General features: G+C 36.9%; 1 protein-coding gene across 34 annotated transcripts in view; it reads left to right on the forward strand.

Annotated features, from left to right (window-relative positions):
- The window catches only part of MGA (MAX dimerization protein MGA), a 164,664-nt gene that overhangs the window by 105,667 nt on the left and 42,715 nt on the right, over positions 1–16,282 (forward strand). For all 34 annotated transcript variants that reach the window (XM_057306243.1, XM_057306259.1, XM_057306240.1 and 31 more), the window contains 4 exons: positions 3,080–3,211; positions 3,419–3,523; positions 4,717–5,378; positions 6,533–6,878. In XM_057306243.1, coding sequence (XP_057162226.1) covers positions 3,080–3,211; positions 3,419–3,523; positions 4,717–5,378; positions 6,533–6,878 — 1,245 coding nt within the window. The remainder of the gene's footprint in view (positions 1–3,079; positions 3,212–3,418; positions 3,524–4,716; positions 5,379–6,532; positions 6,879–16,282) is intronic.

A 16,282-nucleotide genomic window follows, 5' to 3' on the forward strand; every position in this document is an offset into this window, starting at 1 on the left:
TCATAGCGGAGGAGCCTGATGTGGGGCTCGATCCCATAACGCCGGGATCATGCCCTGAGCCAAAGGCAGACGCTTAACCGCTGTCCCACCCAGGCGCCCCTGTACCTATGACTTTTAATGGCTATTACTACAATACTTAATACTTTGAACTCCTTTTGGTTTCAGTTTTATTAAAATTTAAGTTAAACATTTTTCTGCACAATATGAAGCCAGTAATTCAGAGGTGAATGAACCCAAATGAGAAGATGATCATTTATAACAGAAAAATACAAATTTAAGAATAATAGGATATGAATTTAAAGCAGAAGATTTGGAACAGGTGTTAACACTGACATCAAATGTTGAAGAGAAATTGGATCAGCAAGAGCTCTTATGCACTATTGGAGGGAGTATAAATTGAGAGTAATTTGGCATTATTTAGTGCACAGATTCCCAACTAGTGCATTGTTGCACATGGTTATCCATGATATGTGGCAGATAATACGCTCTTGAGATAGTGATCTCCTCCGAATGGCCAAGCTTGGCCAAGGGTTATTAATAACTGTAGAGCTGGTTGCCTCCAACTACAAGCAGCCTCAGGTTTATCCCAGTTTGTTGTATAATTATCATTTTTTAAAAGATTTTATTTATTCATTAGAGAGAACACAGGCAGGGGGAGCAGCAGAGGGAAGGAGGAGAAGCAGGCTCACCACTGAGTAGGGAGCCCGATGGGGGGCTTGATTCCAGGACCCTGGCATCATGACCCGAGCCGAAGGCAGACACTTAACCGACTGAGCCACCCAGGTGCCCCTAATTATTTTATGTGCCATTACACAAGAAGGGTTCAAAATAACCAAGTGTGTCATTAAACTTCTTAGCAGTGAATATCAGACTCTACAGATGAAATAGAAGATAAATTTATTAAAGAGTATCAGATGACTTACAGAATCTCCTGAAAAGCCAGAAAAACACGCTCTAGGACTGTGCAGTCAGGAAAAATGCACACATTACTTTTGCAGAAGGCGCACACAAGCAGTCCACAACATTGGACAATCACCACCATTTTCAATATGGACACTGCACACAGTATACGTACAACCAGGACCTTGGTTACTTCTACCTCTAAAAATTCTTTACTCGGCTAAACACCGTCACCGTCATTCACACAATTCTGCATAATATCCCTTCATGCTGCTGTTTCCCAAATTGAAGTCTTTCATGGGTACAGCTGGTTGGTAAAACCTGTGTTACATGTCTGCATGTAAACTGCAAGGGAAGGTGGAAAATGAGTTTTTCCTAACACCTACCTTGAAGAGACTGGAGTTATAATGGAAAAAAGTAACAGGGGAAGGGTGTTCAGAATATTTTGGGCAGCCACAAATATGTTGAGCATTCACAACATCCAGTACAATTGAAAGATGAACATATCCCATTATATAGCAATTCCATTCTTGGTTAAATGCCACATGGAAAAGTTAAATGGACTAGAGAAGCTCTCACACATATGTGTGATGCACATTCTTGTACACAATGAATAATTACACTGGAGCACTGCTTGTAATTGTTAAAAATAGAAAAAACCTAAAATGGATGAAGGAAGCTGGGGGATACAGGCTTCCAGTTAGGAAATGAGTAAGTCACAGGGATGAAAGGTACAGCATAAGGAATATAGTTGGTGGTATTTTAACATGTGTCAGCTATACTCAAAAAAAAATTTAAAAATTTAGGAAACAACCTGATTCTCATCTATAGGAGAGTAGTGATTAAATTGGGAGGACTATGTTTTCATAATCTGGAGTAGTGTACAGTGGTGAAAATAAATGATCCGGAGATAAATCTGTCAAAGTAGACAAATCTGAGTTGTAAAATGTAAAGGGGGGGTAAAATCCCACCAAAGACTGTAAAAGGATATGTTAAGTAAATACTTTACCAAAAGAGTACCTGTTAATCTACAAATAAGTTATAATATTTATAGGCTCAATTAACCATAAATATCACTAATAATAGGTAATTAGGAACCATAATTCAGGCCAGAAGCATAGTCTATGGCAAATTTGTATTAAAAGTTCTAGGGACGCCTGGGTGGCGCAGTCGTTAGGCGTCTGCCTTTGGCTCAGGGCGTGATCCCGGCGTTCCGGGATCGAGTCCCACATCGGGCTCCTCCGCTGGGAGCCTGCTTCTTCCTCTCCCACTCCCCCTGCTTGTGTTCCCTCTCTCGCTGGCTGTCTCTCTGTCACATAAATAAACAAACAAACAAACAAACAAACAAATAAGTAAATAAAATCTTTAAAAGTTCTAGAAGGGCGCCTGGGTGGCTCAGTCGTTAAGCACCTGCCTTCGGCTCAGGTCATGATCCCACAGTCCTGGGATCAAGCTTCGCACAGGGCTCCTTGCTCAGCGGGAAGCCTGCTTCTCCCTCTCCCACTCCCCCTGCTTGTATTCCCTCTCTTGCTGTCTCACTCTCTTGTCAAATAAATAAAATCTTAAAAAAAAAAAAAAGTCCTAGAAAGTCTTTGAATTATAAATGGTCTTAATTCTGCTATGTTCATATATTAGTTACGTATTGTTGCTTAACAAATTACCATAAACCTAATACACATACCGTCTCATTTTCTTTGGATTGGGAGTTTGGACATGGCTTAACTGGGTCCTCTGCTTAGTGTCTCACAGTGCTGCAGTCAAGATGTCAGGTCTGGTTTCTCAGAGGCTTGACTAGCAGGATTCTGCTTCCAGTTGCCCTCAGGTTGTTGGCGGAATTTATATCCTTGCAGCTTTAGCAAGATGGGTGATACATGCACTCATATTATCACATACACCAAACCATGTATATCCCATCCCTTTCGCCACTTTTTGTATGTTAGAAATGAAGCACAGGCCCTATCCATACTCAAGGGGCAGGAGGGAGGATTACAAAAATAAGTAATATCAGGAGGTGAGGATCATGGGGTCACCTTAAATTTAGTCTCTTCGCCACTTCTAATTTTTATTTCATTTCTGCTCTCCATTCTCTCCTTTACCCTCTTCTCACACCTTAAAAGTTAAAACAAAACAAAACAAAAAGCAACAACCCAGTGTAATTTGTGATTCTTTTTCCTTGCAGTGGGCTTAAAATTGAATTCAGTGGATCCGACAATGAGCATTGATCTTAAATATTTGGGAGTACAGCTACCTTTGGCTCCAGCCACTAGCTTTCCTTTCTGGAACCTTACAGGAACCAACCCTGCCTCCCCTGGTGAGTGTGTAGCATTTGTAAAGTCAAACAAAGTTGTGATATAAATAAAAAAGCCCCTTTGTAGAGACATTTAGGATATTCCAAGGTAGATTTTTTTGCCTGGTGGCATAGTCTTAATGTATACATTTTAGATTAAGTTTTACTAATTAATTAGGTATTAAATATTGGCTTGAATGTTGGTCATCTCTTTTACTTTTTCTTTTATAGATGCTGGGTTTTCCTTTGTTTCTAGGACAGGGAAGACCAATGACTTCACCAAAATCAAGGGATGGAGGGGAAAGTTTCATAGTGCTTCTGCATCTCGGAGTGAAGGTAATGCTTTTTAAAAAATAGTAAGTGTGTTCTGAAACATGTGGCCAAAGCCTTTTGTTAAAAGTAAGTTTTGGTTGTTTTTCTTTATCTCTTCTTACATGCTTTAAAATAAATGGAAAATAATTGTCTTGCCAATATCTGATCATTCCCTATGTTCCATATCCGGAACCACATCAGGCTTAAATAATCCTTGCACCCTTTTTTCATTGCACTTTCTTTTGTTACTCCTACAGTTATTTTTTTTTTCCATTTTTTAGTTTTTTGGGGGTGGGGGCAGAGGCATAGGGAGAAAGAATCTTAAGTGGGTTCCATGCCCAGCACAGAGCCCGATGTGGGGCTTGATCTCACAACCCTGAGATCATGACCTGAGCTGAAATCAAGAGTTGGATGCTTAACTGACTGAGCCACCCAGGCTCCCAACTCCTGCAGTATCATAAGCATCATTCTCAAGTATTATTTCAGAACTCTATACTTCAGAGCTATAGAGTGATTCCTGACAGCATTATACTTCCAGGTAAACTTCTAACCCAAACATTTTGACTGTGTGCCTGTTGGTCTCCTTTCTTAGTGCTTTTTCCACTGCACTTATTTGCAGTTTACATTCTAGCCAGATAAATTTACCATGTATCCAAAATAGTTTTTCTCATTTTTGAATCTTTGTACAGTGTTAGTATAATTTTTGTCTGTCTACTACTATGCTTTTTCATTCCTTAAAAACTAAATTTTATACATCTCTTTTTGTGCCCTCGCCTCTTCCCTTATGTTTTATATTAGAGTCCAGGTACTACAATCTGTTAAATAATCTCTTGGTGTTCTGTTGAGGTTTGACTTGAGTATATTTTTTGCTCTTATGTTTTTACTTAAATGTAGTTTCTCTGCTAAGGTATTAATTAAGTTGTCAAAGGTTATAGACTCTTCTCTTAGTGTTAATTATTACTGTTATCGCTTTGCAAAAATTAATGTAAATATATGTAATGAGATGGTTTTAGATAATGGAGTTTAATATAATGAATATATGATTCCATCTCTTCACTTGGTTTAATATTATATATTTTTTCCTTCGTTCTGAGGAGGGACAGTTCAGAAGATTCAGTAGCTTATAACTTAAAGCTTTTGGCCTTTTTTAGTATATTTTTCTAGAGATCTAAAGATCTGCCATATATTTCTTTAAGTATCTACATCTCTATTTCTAGGTGGAAATTCAGAAGGTCCACTGAAAAACCGTTCTGCTTTCTGTAGTGATAAGTTAGATGAGTACTTGGAAAACGAAGGCAAGCTGATGGAAACAAGTATGGGTTTCTCTTCTAATGCTCCCACATCTCCTGTGGTATACCAGCTTCCCACCAAGAGTACCAGCTATGTACGAACACTTGACAGTGTACTAAAGAAGCAATCTACCATTTCCCCTTCTACCTCCTACTCTTTGAAGCCTCATTCTGTGACCCCTGCCTCTCGAAAGGCAAAGTCTCAAAACAAACAGGCAACTTTTGGTGGCCGAACTAAATCATCTTATAAATCCATTTTACCCTACCCTGTTTCACCAAAGCAGAAACATGCTCATATGATGCCAGGAGATAAGGTTGCCAAGAATTCTTCAAGTACCATCTCAGAAAATCAGGTGAATAACTTTGTTGTGCCAACTTTAGATGAAAATACATTTCCAAAGCAAATTAGTTTGCGGCAGGCACACCAGCAGCAGCAGCAACAGCAACAGGGAACTCGCCCTCCAGGCTTGTCTAAATCTCAAGTGAAGCTAATGGACCTGGAAGACTGTGCACTTTGGGAAGGGAAACCAAGGACCTATATCACTGAAGAGCGAGCAGATGTATCCTTAACAACTCTGCTTACTGCTCAAGTAAGTATCTGTTGGTTTTTTAGAAGCATATTAGTTCATGGTTGGAAAGAATTAGGTTAGTGAGGGGAAATGGGAATGGGCTTTTTGGCGGAAGGATGAGGCATTTAGTTACCTTAGTGATAGGATAATTAAGAAGATTTTCTTGTCTTCTATATTTGTTCTTTGTAACTAGACACCTTATTGTAGATCCCCTCCTGCCACTAGAGGGAGACAGTACATTTGTGCTTTTGGATAATGTCTTTCACCTTGCATTAAGTCAGCTGGCCATTCTGAAAATCTCTAATTTCATTCTCTAGCGTGTGGGCAAGTATGTTTGCTAATCTTGTTAAAACCGCTTTGAAAGTTCTCCTTAAAAGTACATTTCAGAAAATTTTTAAAAATTATAAACCTGTGGAAAAAAGCTTTTGTAGTTTATAAAATGTTATATTGAGAATTTTTCACTTATTATTGATTTATCTATCTTAGCAGCCTCTAGTGCATGTGAAATGATAAAACAGCATGTGACTAATTTATTTTTTTGCTCATGAAATTTGTGTGCCTTACCTTCCATTTTTAAATTATGTGACTAAATTCTAGACCTGAAGATCATCGGATGTTGGGATTAAATACACAGTGTGTCCTTTATTATTAATCATTCCTAAAGACTGTTATGTACATATTATCCTATTCCCTTTTTATTAGTTACTGGAAAGCAGGTGTCAGCAAACTATTTTTGTAAAGGGCCGGGTAGTAAATACTTTAGGCTTTGTAAGCCATACACACTGTGTTGCATTTACTCAACTCTGCTGTTACAGTGCGACAGACGTTTTGTGTTCCAGTGAAACTTGATGAAACAGGCTGGATTTGGCGTGTGGGTCTTGTCAGCCCCTGCCTTTGAACATTACATGTGATTTCTATTGAAAATAAATTCACCACTGTTGATATTCTGGCCATAATTAATTTAAATATTCTCTTGTCTGTACTATGCTTTAGAAAGGCAGATTGTTCAGAGTCCTGATTATATTCATGTGCTGTCCTTTAAATATACTGCTGATCTTGTACTATTAGTACTGAGTGTTCAGAGTCCAAAAAGGCAGACCAGTATATGACTTGTAAGTTGTGGGTGGTGTTGGGGTATGATTCAGTAGATTTACAATTTTTTATTTTAACTTTAGGCATCTCTCAAAACTAAACCCATCCACACAATCATAAGGAAACGAGCCCCTCCATGCAACAATGACTTCTGTCGATTGGGTTGCGTGTGTTCCAGTCTAGCTTTGGAGAAGCGCCAGCCTGCTCACTGCCGCCGACCAGACTGCATGTTTGGCTGCACTTGTTTGAAAAGAAAAGTTGTACTTGTTAAAGGAGGATCCAAAGCTAAGCATTTCCAGAGGAAATCTGCTCATCGTGATCCAGTATTTTATGATGCTTTGGGAGAGGAGCAAAGAGAAGAAGAAGAGGGAGTCAGGGAGGAGGAAGAACAATTGAAAGAGAAAAAGAAGAGAAAGAAGCTAGAATACAGTGAGTATTAATTGAGAGTTAAAAGTGTATAGTTTTATTTTTTCAGAACAGTTTGATGATTTCAAATATTACTGTTAGTTACATTAATCCTTTAATCAGTGGTCTAGTAAGATTTTTGAGAAATTCTTATTATCTTTAAGTGTTCTTTCTTTGTGGGTTGTGTGCACGCACGCGTGCACGCACGCACGCACGCGTGCACACACACACACACCCACCCACCCACCCCTTTTTAAAATATAATTTGTCTTTTGAAGATGGCTTTTTTATGCTACATTTGAATCATTCTCTCATTTGGAATTCCAGAATGTCTTTGAAGCTTCATTTGTTTTTCTGTGTCTCCCTTCTCTTCCCCTGTTCTTTGAATATACACATGATCAGTAGAATCCATCATTCTCCTCCCCCCAGCTTTTATTGCGGTATAATTGACAAGTAAAATTGCGTGTGTTTAAAATGTACAGCATGACGATTTGGTATATGTTGTGACATGATTATCACAATCAAGTCAACTAATACATCTCATTATTTTCTAAAAGAAGAAATTTGTAACAAGACCCTCTGGTCCTGATTCGAGCCATTCACCAGGTGATTGTGGAGTTTTGGGGACAGGATAAGGGCATAACTGAGTTAAGCATTATGTACTATTTTGAAAAGCTTATTTTTCCTTTTTGATAAAATATTATGTAGACCCACCAAATTACGTATTATATCATTCTTGATTTTTTTCCTTTCTGTATCTTTTTATTTTGTTCAAATACAGTGAATATATTTGTGCCATACAATTGAAGAGTTTTTGCTTCTTAGTTTATTAGGAGACTAAGATTCCTTTTTTGGCAGTTTATATTTACATTCGCTGTTGATTGCCGCATACTTATTTCAGTCATAGTAGATATTTAGTATTTCAGTGTATGTTCTTCCAGGATTTTCTGTTAATACACTTGTGTGCATACATACATGTTTCTGTAGAAATGGAACTACTGTGTATGTGGTATCATAACCTTTAGAAATTTGATATCATAAAGTCATGTTTTGTTCTCCATATCAACAAGTATAGACCTATATTATAATTTTAGTTTTAATGGCTTCATATTATTAGTCCTTTTGGTCTGACCTTTAGCCTTTTTATATTTTCTTTATTATAAACACTGCAGTGATGAACATCCATGTTCATGATAGGCTATTAAAAGTGGAATTGCTGGGGCAGTGAGAGCACTTTGAAGGTTTATAGATGTTTCTTGAGTTGTACCAAAGTACACATTTACCAATAGTGGGATAGTGCTGGATTTTCTATACTTTTAACACTGGATAGTTCATCTGATTAGGCAGAAATTGATACTTTGTTTTCAAATTTATATTTCTTCAAGTAGTAGGTTTATTGACCTTTTGTCATAAACTTCTGTAAATTTGACTTTTTGAATTCTTTGCTCTTATTGGAGCGCTTGTGTTTTCCCCTACATTTCTAAGAGCTTCATTTTTCACAGGTTATAATTTTGTAATTTATATTTTAGTTTTGTTAATAGTTCTTCCCTATTCCCTCACTTGGTCTGAAAAAGGAAAAAGCAGGGATGGTCAAGTCTAGTGGTCTTTTAAAAAAACTTTTTATGGTTTCTGTGTTTGGAGTCTTGCTTAGAATGTCTTTCGTTATCTGCAAGATTAAATACTAATTAGATTAATTTATTTGATGGAATTTATTTGATGTGAAATTTATGGGAGGGAATCTTCCCAATATGGCTAGGCAGTTTTACCATGACTTACTGAGAAGAAATACTTTCCCTACTGACTTAAAATGTCACCTGTCATTTAGTAAATTGAAAAATATTTATGTCTGTGTCTGTTTCTGGTTTCTGTTGTCTGTTTTGTGATGAGTACCAGACTGTTCTAATTGGTATTTCAGTGCTTAAATAAGATATTGCCTCCGTATACCTAAAAGATCTTTATATATATATATATACACACACACACACATATATATATATATATGGTTTAATAGGTTTAAAATGAAATAAGAATTATTAGTTTAGTTCTATCTATATCTCCTTACTGAGTTTTTCCCCATTTTGCACTTAAAGCAATACTTTCCCATTTCAAAGTAACAAGAGTAAGTTACAGAAGCCACATGAGTATTAAAACTGTGTATCTGTAAGGCTTTAGTAGTTTGCTTTCTTGGTTAGTGTATTTACCCTGTGTCTTATTCTTGACCTGAATTAACTCCAAAAGCTAGCCAATTATCAAAGTAGTTTTTGTTTTTCTCACTGGTATTAGACCAGTATAAAAAACATGTCTTACTATGCTCTAGGAGCCATCAGTTTTCTTGTACTGTTAGGGAAGATGAGGAAAGGAGGGAAGATATTTTTGTTATGACTGCTGTGGAAAAGCAATAGAAACAGGGAAGAGTTCTTGGAGGCAAAAATGTTGCTGAAACCAAACAAAAATATACATAAAAATTGGAAGAAGATGAAGAAATCTTTGTCTGTTTTGAAAAAAGGTAGGTGAGGAAAAGAAATTATTGATGATTTAGGGGAGTTGTAGAGGTAAGAAAATGAGAGAGAAAATACTCAAATGATGGAAAAACTTATCTCTAAAGGACATGAAATTTCACATTTAAAGGGTCCCCTGAATAGTAGGCAATGATAAGTTTAAGAAGATTCTATCCAGAGACGTTTCTGACATTTGTAACATTAAGAATAAAGAAGATATCCTGAACTCTTTTAAAGAGAAACAACTTTGCCTGGGAAGTATTTAAAATCAGTTTGATGTCAAAGAGATCATCATCATCAGTAATTAACACTGGATTTAAAAAATGAATTTATTTTTTCATCGTGATAAGTGTACTTTTTAATTCCATCCCCTATTTCCCTCCCCCCCAACTTCCTCTCTGATAACCATCTGTTTGTTCTCTATAGTTAAGAGTCTGTTTCTTGGTTTGTCTTTTTTGTTTTCCTTTGCTCATTTGTTTTGTTTAGGAAATTCTGCATATGAGTGAGATCATATGATATTTGTTTTCCTCTGAATGACTGATTTCACTTAGCATTATACTCTCTCAGTCCATCCATGTTATTGCAAATGGCAAGATTTCATTTTTTCTTACGGCTGAATAATATTCCATTGTATATATATACCACATCTTGATATTCGTCAGTCAGTGGACACTTGGGCTGTGTACCTAAATTTGGCTATTGTAAATAATGCTGCTTTTAACATAGGGGTGCATGGATCCCTTTGACTTAGTGTTTCTGTAATTTTTGGGTAAATAACCAGTAATGTGATTCCTGGATCATAGGGTAGTTCTATTTTTAGCTTTTTGAGGAACCTCCATACTGTTTTCCAGAGTGGCTACACCAGTTTACATTCCTAGCAACAGTGCAAGAGGGTTCCTTTTTTCCCCTACATCGTCTTCAACACTTGTTTCTTTTGGTTTTGATTTCAGCCTTTCTGACAGGTGTGAGGTGATCTCTCATTGTAGTTTTGATTTGCATTTACCTCATGATGAGTGGTGTTGTACATCTTTTCATGGTCTGTTGGCCATCCCTCTTTATGCAGAGCACTCTGTGAAGGTTATAGCATTTAAATCTTACAACCTGTTATAAGAAGGCTTCTCCATTTTACAAATGCACTAATTGAGTGTTTAGAGAGTTCATGTAACTTGTTCCCCAAGGTCAGCTTGGTTTTAAGGGAGTGGTAGAGATTTGAACCCAAGTTTTTCTGACTTGAAAGTCCTCATGTTTTTTTCTATTGTTTAAAATATGATCTTTGAAATCTGGCCTTCATCTGATGATAATCTGTTTACCCTTTTGTTTGTGGGAAAAAAAAAAAAAAAGTACTGCTGCTGATTTAAAGGCACTGTGCTTTAGCTACTGTGGGTGGTATCAAGAGAAGGGATAAAACATGACATTCCTGCTTGCTTAGCCCACTTAGAGTTTGTTGGAGACATCTACAAGTTAACTGTGTAAAGGGAAGATAATGAAATTTATAGCTGATTAGGAAAAAAGGAGAACACACAAATTATCAATATCAGGAGTGAAGAGTGACATTACTACAGACATTCAAAGGTTAGTAGAGAACAATTTAATGCCAGTAAATTAGACAGATGAAATGACAAAACTCTGTGTTAGACACAAAGCTGCCAGGCTCACTCAAGAAGAAATAAGTAACTGCTTATCCCTATACATATGAACTTGTAGTGAAAAACTTCACGGTAATAATTATAGGTCCAGATGTCTTCACTGGTGAATTCTGAAACATTTAAAGAAGAAATAATGCCCATTTTATGTAAATGCTCCCATAAAATGATCTCATTCTATAAGACCAACATAACCCTGATACTCAAACCAGAAAAAGACGTTACAAGAAGATGGTAGAGTACTGTCCCTCGTGAACATATGTACAGATTATAAATACAGTTTTAACATAATCAAACCCAGGAATATATTTAAAGAATAATATATCATAACCAAGTGGGATTTATGCCAGTGGTGCCTGGTTGATACAACATTTGAAAATAATCAGCGTTGTTCACCATTACCATAATAGACTTAGATAAAAAGGGCCATATCATCATTTCTTTTTTTAAAAAAGATTTTATTTATTAGAGAGTGAGGGAGAGAGTGAGTGCGCGTGTGTGTGCGCACATGCTTGGGGGGGAGGAGCAGAGGGGGAGGGAGAAGCAGTCTCCCCCGCTGAGCAGGAAGCTCGATGTGAGCCTAAATCCAGGGTTCAGTTCTGGGACTCCGGGAACATGACCTAAACAGAAGGCAGACACTTAACCCAACTGAGCCACCCAGGTGTTCCCATATTATCATTTCAATAGATATTTTTAAAAATTGACAATCCATTTCTGGTGAAAATTCTTAAGCATAATAGAAGGAAACTTCCTCAATCCGATGAAGAGCATCTGTGAAAAACTCCACAAACAACATATTAATTGTGAAAGACTGCTTTTCCCCAGTGATTTAGAAATGAGGAAAATGTCCTCTTTTGTCATGTCTGTTTAAAATTGTGTTGGAGGTCCTAGCCAGTGCAGTAAGGCATGAAAAAGAAAATGTATCCAGATTGGAAAGAAAGAGGTAAAATTGGTTTTATTCATAGACTGGAAAATCCTGAGGAGTCTACAAAAATACTACTAGAACTATGTTAGTTTAACGGGTTTATAGCATACAGTAATATCAGTAGACAGTATATCTGTATATATGCCAGTAAGAACTGGAAATTGAAATAAAAGTACCATTTTAAAATAGCATCCAAGTAGATCAGACACTTAAGGATAAATCTGGCAAAAGTTCCCTAAGACCTTTTATTAAAAACTACAAAACGTTGAGAGCACTTTTTAAAAAGACCTAAATAAATGGAGAGGTAGACTGTTTTTGTACATTTGGAGACTCTCTTGGTAAGACATAATTCTCCACAGATTGATTTATAACTAAATAAATGCTCTTCATGGGACACCTGGGTGCTCAGTTGGTTAAGCATCTGCCTTCGGCTCAAGTCATGATCAAGTCCCAGGATTGAGCCCTGCATCGGGCTCCCTGCTCAGCTGGGAGTCCTTTTTCCCTCTGCCCCTTACCCTGCTCTCATGCTCTCTCCCACTCTCTCCCTCCCTCTCTCATTAATAAATAAATAAATAAATAAATAAATAAATAAATAAATAAATAAAATCTTCAGAAATAAATGCTTGTGAAATGAGAATCCCAGCGGGTTTCTTGGTAGAAATTTTCAAGTTGTTTGTAAAATTTATATGGAAAAGCAAGGAACCGAGAATGGCTGTTTGACAAATGATTTCGATAAAGAACATAGTTGGTAGACTTACATTACCTGATTTTAAGACTTACTGTAAAGCTCAAGTATTTGGGATAAAGACTTATAGATCAATGAGACAGAAAAGAGAATTCAGAAATTGATTCACAAAAATACAAGGCCAATGAATTCAATGAATTTTTGGCACAATGCCAAGCCAGTTTAATAAAGAAATGATGATCTTCTCAACAAATGGATCTGGAGCAATTTGATAGCTAGAAACTGCGCTCTCCTGCCTCCAAAAATAAAATGAGAATCTCAGTCATGACTTTACATTATATATAAAAATCATCTCAAGATTTAAGAGATTATTAATGCCTTAGATTAAATGTAAGTGCTTTAAAGTATAAAATGTATAGAAGAAAATAAAAAAAAAATCCTTTGTGACCTGTGGCTCATAAAGATTTTTAAAATAGGACACCAAAACCATGATCGTAAATGTCAAAAAATGTAATGAAATTGAATTCCTCAAAATTAAAGATTTGCTTTTCAGAAGACTGTTAAAATTAAAAGACAAGCCGTAAACTAAGAGAAATACTGTAAAAAACATCCAGCCAACATGGGACTTGCATCTGTAATAAAGAATTTTTTTAAAAGATTTTATTTATTAATTTGAGAGAGAGCACAAGCTGTGGGAGGGGCAGAGGGAGAGGGAGAAGCAGACTCTGCTGAGCAGGGAGCCCGACTCAGGGCCGGATCCTAGGACCTCAAGATCATGACCAGAACCGAAGTAAGATGCCCAGCTGACTGTGCCACCCAGGTGGCCCTGTCTCTAATAAAGAATTCTTTTTTTTTTTTTTTAAATATTTTATTTATTTATTTGACAGAGATAGAGACAGCCAACGAGAGAGGGAACACAAGCAGGGGGAATGGGAGAGGAAGAAGCAGGCTCATAGCGGAGGAGCCTGATGTGGGGCTCGATCCCAGAACGCCGGAATCACGCCCTGAGCCGAAGGCAGACACTTAACCGCTGTGCCACCCAGGCGCCCCTCTAATAAAGAATTCTTAAAATTTATTTCAAAATACCAAAAACTCAAAAGGCAGTCAACATAATTTAAAAAATGAACAAAAAAATGAAAAGACATTTAATAGCAGGTACACATACAGAAGATCAAGCATATGAAAAGGTCTCAGTAGTCATTAAAAATGCTTATTAAAGCCACTAGGAGGCTCTCCTCTCCTTCCCGATCAACAGATAGCCTCATCTTCTGGTGCAGTGCCAGCCTTGTCCGCAAGACACAATAGTGAAGGTTGGAGTAAACAGGCTTTGGAGAGCCTCCTCAGAGGGCATCCTGGGCCACACTGAGGACGAGATTGTCTCCTGCACCCACTCCTGCACTCTGATACCCACTCTTCCACCTTTGCTCGTTTCCTGGTATGAGAATGAATTTGGCTACAGTAACCAGGTGGTGGACCTTATGGTCTGCATGGCCTCCAAGGAGTAAGAGCCCCCTGGACTAACAGTCCCAGCGAGAGCAAGAGGAAGAGAGAGATGGAGGATACTTGCCCCAACTCCTCCCCCAGCTCACTGAGAATGTGTCAACCTCTACACAGTTTCATCCCAGATTCCCTGGAGTAGGGGAGGGACTTAGGGATCCTGTCTTGTTATTTTCCATCAGTAAAGTACACTGTACCCAGCTAAATAAAACCGACAAAGAGATACTACCATATACCTTTATGCTGATGAGAATATAGAGCGAATGGAACTCTCATGCATAACTGGTGGGAATGTAAAATGATACAGTCACTTTAGAAAATAGTTTGGTGGTTTCTTAAAATGTGTAAAAATATGTCCGTCATACAACAGTCATTTCACTTGTTTGTATTTATTCAACAGAAATGGAAATGTATGTCACAAAATCTTGTATGTTGGTACTCATAACAGCTTTATTGGTAATAGGAAAATTGCAAACAACCTAGGTGTCCATTAATAGGTGAATGGATAAAGACATTTGGTATAGATACAGGCAGTGGAATACTACTCACCAATAAGATGAAACAAACTATTGATATACTCAGCAACAAGGATCAGTCTCAGAATAATTATACTGAATGATAAGCAGTTGGCTTCAACCTTCTCCCCAAGTTAACATTTCTGTTCTATCTATGTTAAAAAAAATTAAATTCAAACTAATATATAGATCAGTGGTTGCCTAGACAGGGTTGGCATGGGTGTTGGAGGCAGAGGGATAGATGGATTATAAAGAGGTTATCCAGTTAAAATTACAAGGGAATCTTGGGAGTTGATGGTTACTACCTTCACTGTCTTAATTGTTGTGATGGTTTCATAGGGGTATATGTACGTTAGAGTTCATCAAGTTGTATGTGTGTTATTATATGTTATAGATCAGTAAAGCTGTAAAAGAAAGGAAAAACAGGTTTACTTATAGGACTGTTGCTGGCTGTTTAATACTGAAAAAACGGGAAATTTATTATAAAATCTAAATTTTTATTTATCTTTACACAGGGATACAGTGTTACTTAAAATAATAGAACGTTTAAAAACACATTAACAAGATTAAAGGAGAGAAATTTTATGATACCAGCAAATGCAGTAAAGTTGATGAAAACTCAACATCCATTCTTTAAAAACACTTTTTTATTGTGGTAGAATACACGCATCATAAACTTCACTATCTTAACCATTTTCAAGTGTGCAGTTCAATGGTATTAAATACATTCACACTGTTATGTAATACCCATTATCACCATAACTTTCCTTATGTTATAAAGCTGAAACTGTGAATCCATTAAAACAATAACTCCTCTTTTCCCTCTTCCCCCAGCCTCTGACAATCACCATTTTACTTTGTCTTTATGATTTTGGCTACTCTGAGTACTTCATGTAAGTGGAATAATTCAATATTTGTCTTTTTGTGACTGGTTCATCTCCCTTAATATTATATCCTCAGGGTTCATTGATGCTACAGCTTATTGTAGAATTCCCTTCCTTTTTAAAGGCCGAATAATATTCCATCGATGTCTGAACCACATTTTGCTTATCCATCCATCCATTGATGATGGGCACTCTGGTTGCTTCGTTGTTTTAGCAATTATGAATAAATGCTGCTGTGTAGATACCTTTTTGAGACCCTGCTTTCAATTTTTTGGGTCTTTATCCAGAAGTGGAATTTTTTTGATCATATTGTAATTCTGTTTTTAATTTTTTGAGGAATGGTCCTGCTGTTTCCTATAGCATCTATACTGTACGATATTCCCACTAACAGTGCCCAAGGGTTCTAATTTTTCTACATCCTCACCAGCACTTTGTGAGGTGCGAGGTGGTATCTCCTCATAGTTTTGATCTGCAGCTCCCTCGTGATTAGCGGTGTTGAGCATCTTTTCATGTGTATATTGGCCATTTGTTTTCTTTGAAGAAATGCCTGTTCATATTTTCTCTTCATTGTTGAATTGGGTTGTTCGTTTTTTGTTGTTGTTGTTGAGTTTTAGGAGTTCTCCCTGTATTTTGTATATCAAAATGTGTTTTCCAAATAATTCTCCCATTCTGTGGGTTGCCTTTTTACTTTTTGTTTACTGTCTTTTGATACAAAAAATTAAAAAATCTTCATGAATCTAACTTGTCTTTTTTTCTTTTGTTAGCTGTGCCTTTAATGTTG

This window comes from Ursus arctos, unplaced genomic scaffold, assembly GCF_023065955.2.
Source record: "Ursus arctos isolate Adak ecotype North America unplaced genomic scaffold, UrsArc2.0 scaffold_36, whole genome shotgun sequence".
In the NCBI taxonomy this organism is placed as follows: domain Eukaryota; kingdom Metazoa; phylum Chordata; class Mammalia; order Carnivora; family Ursidae; genus Ursus; species Ursus arctos.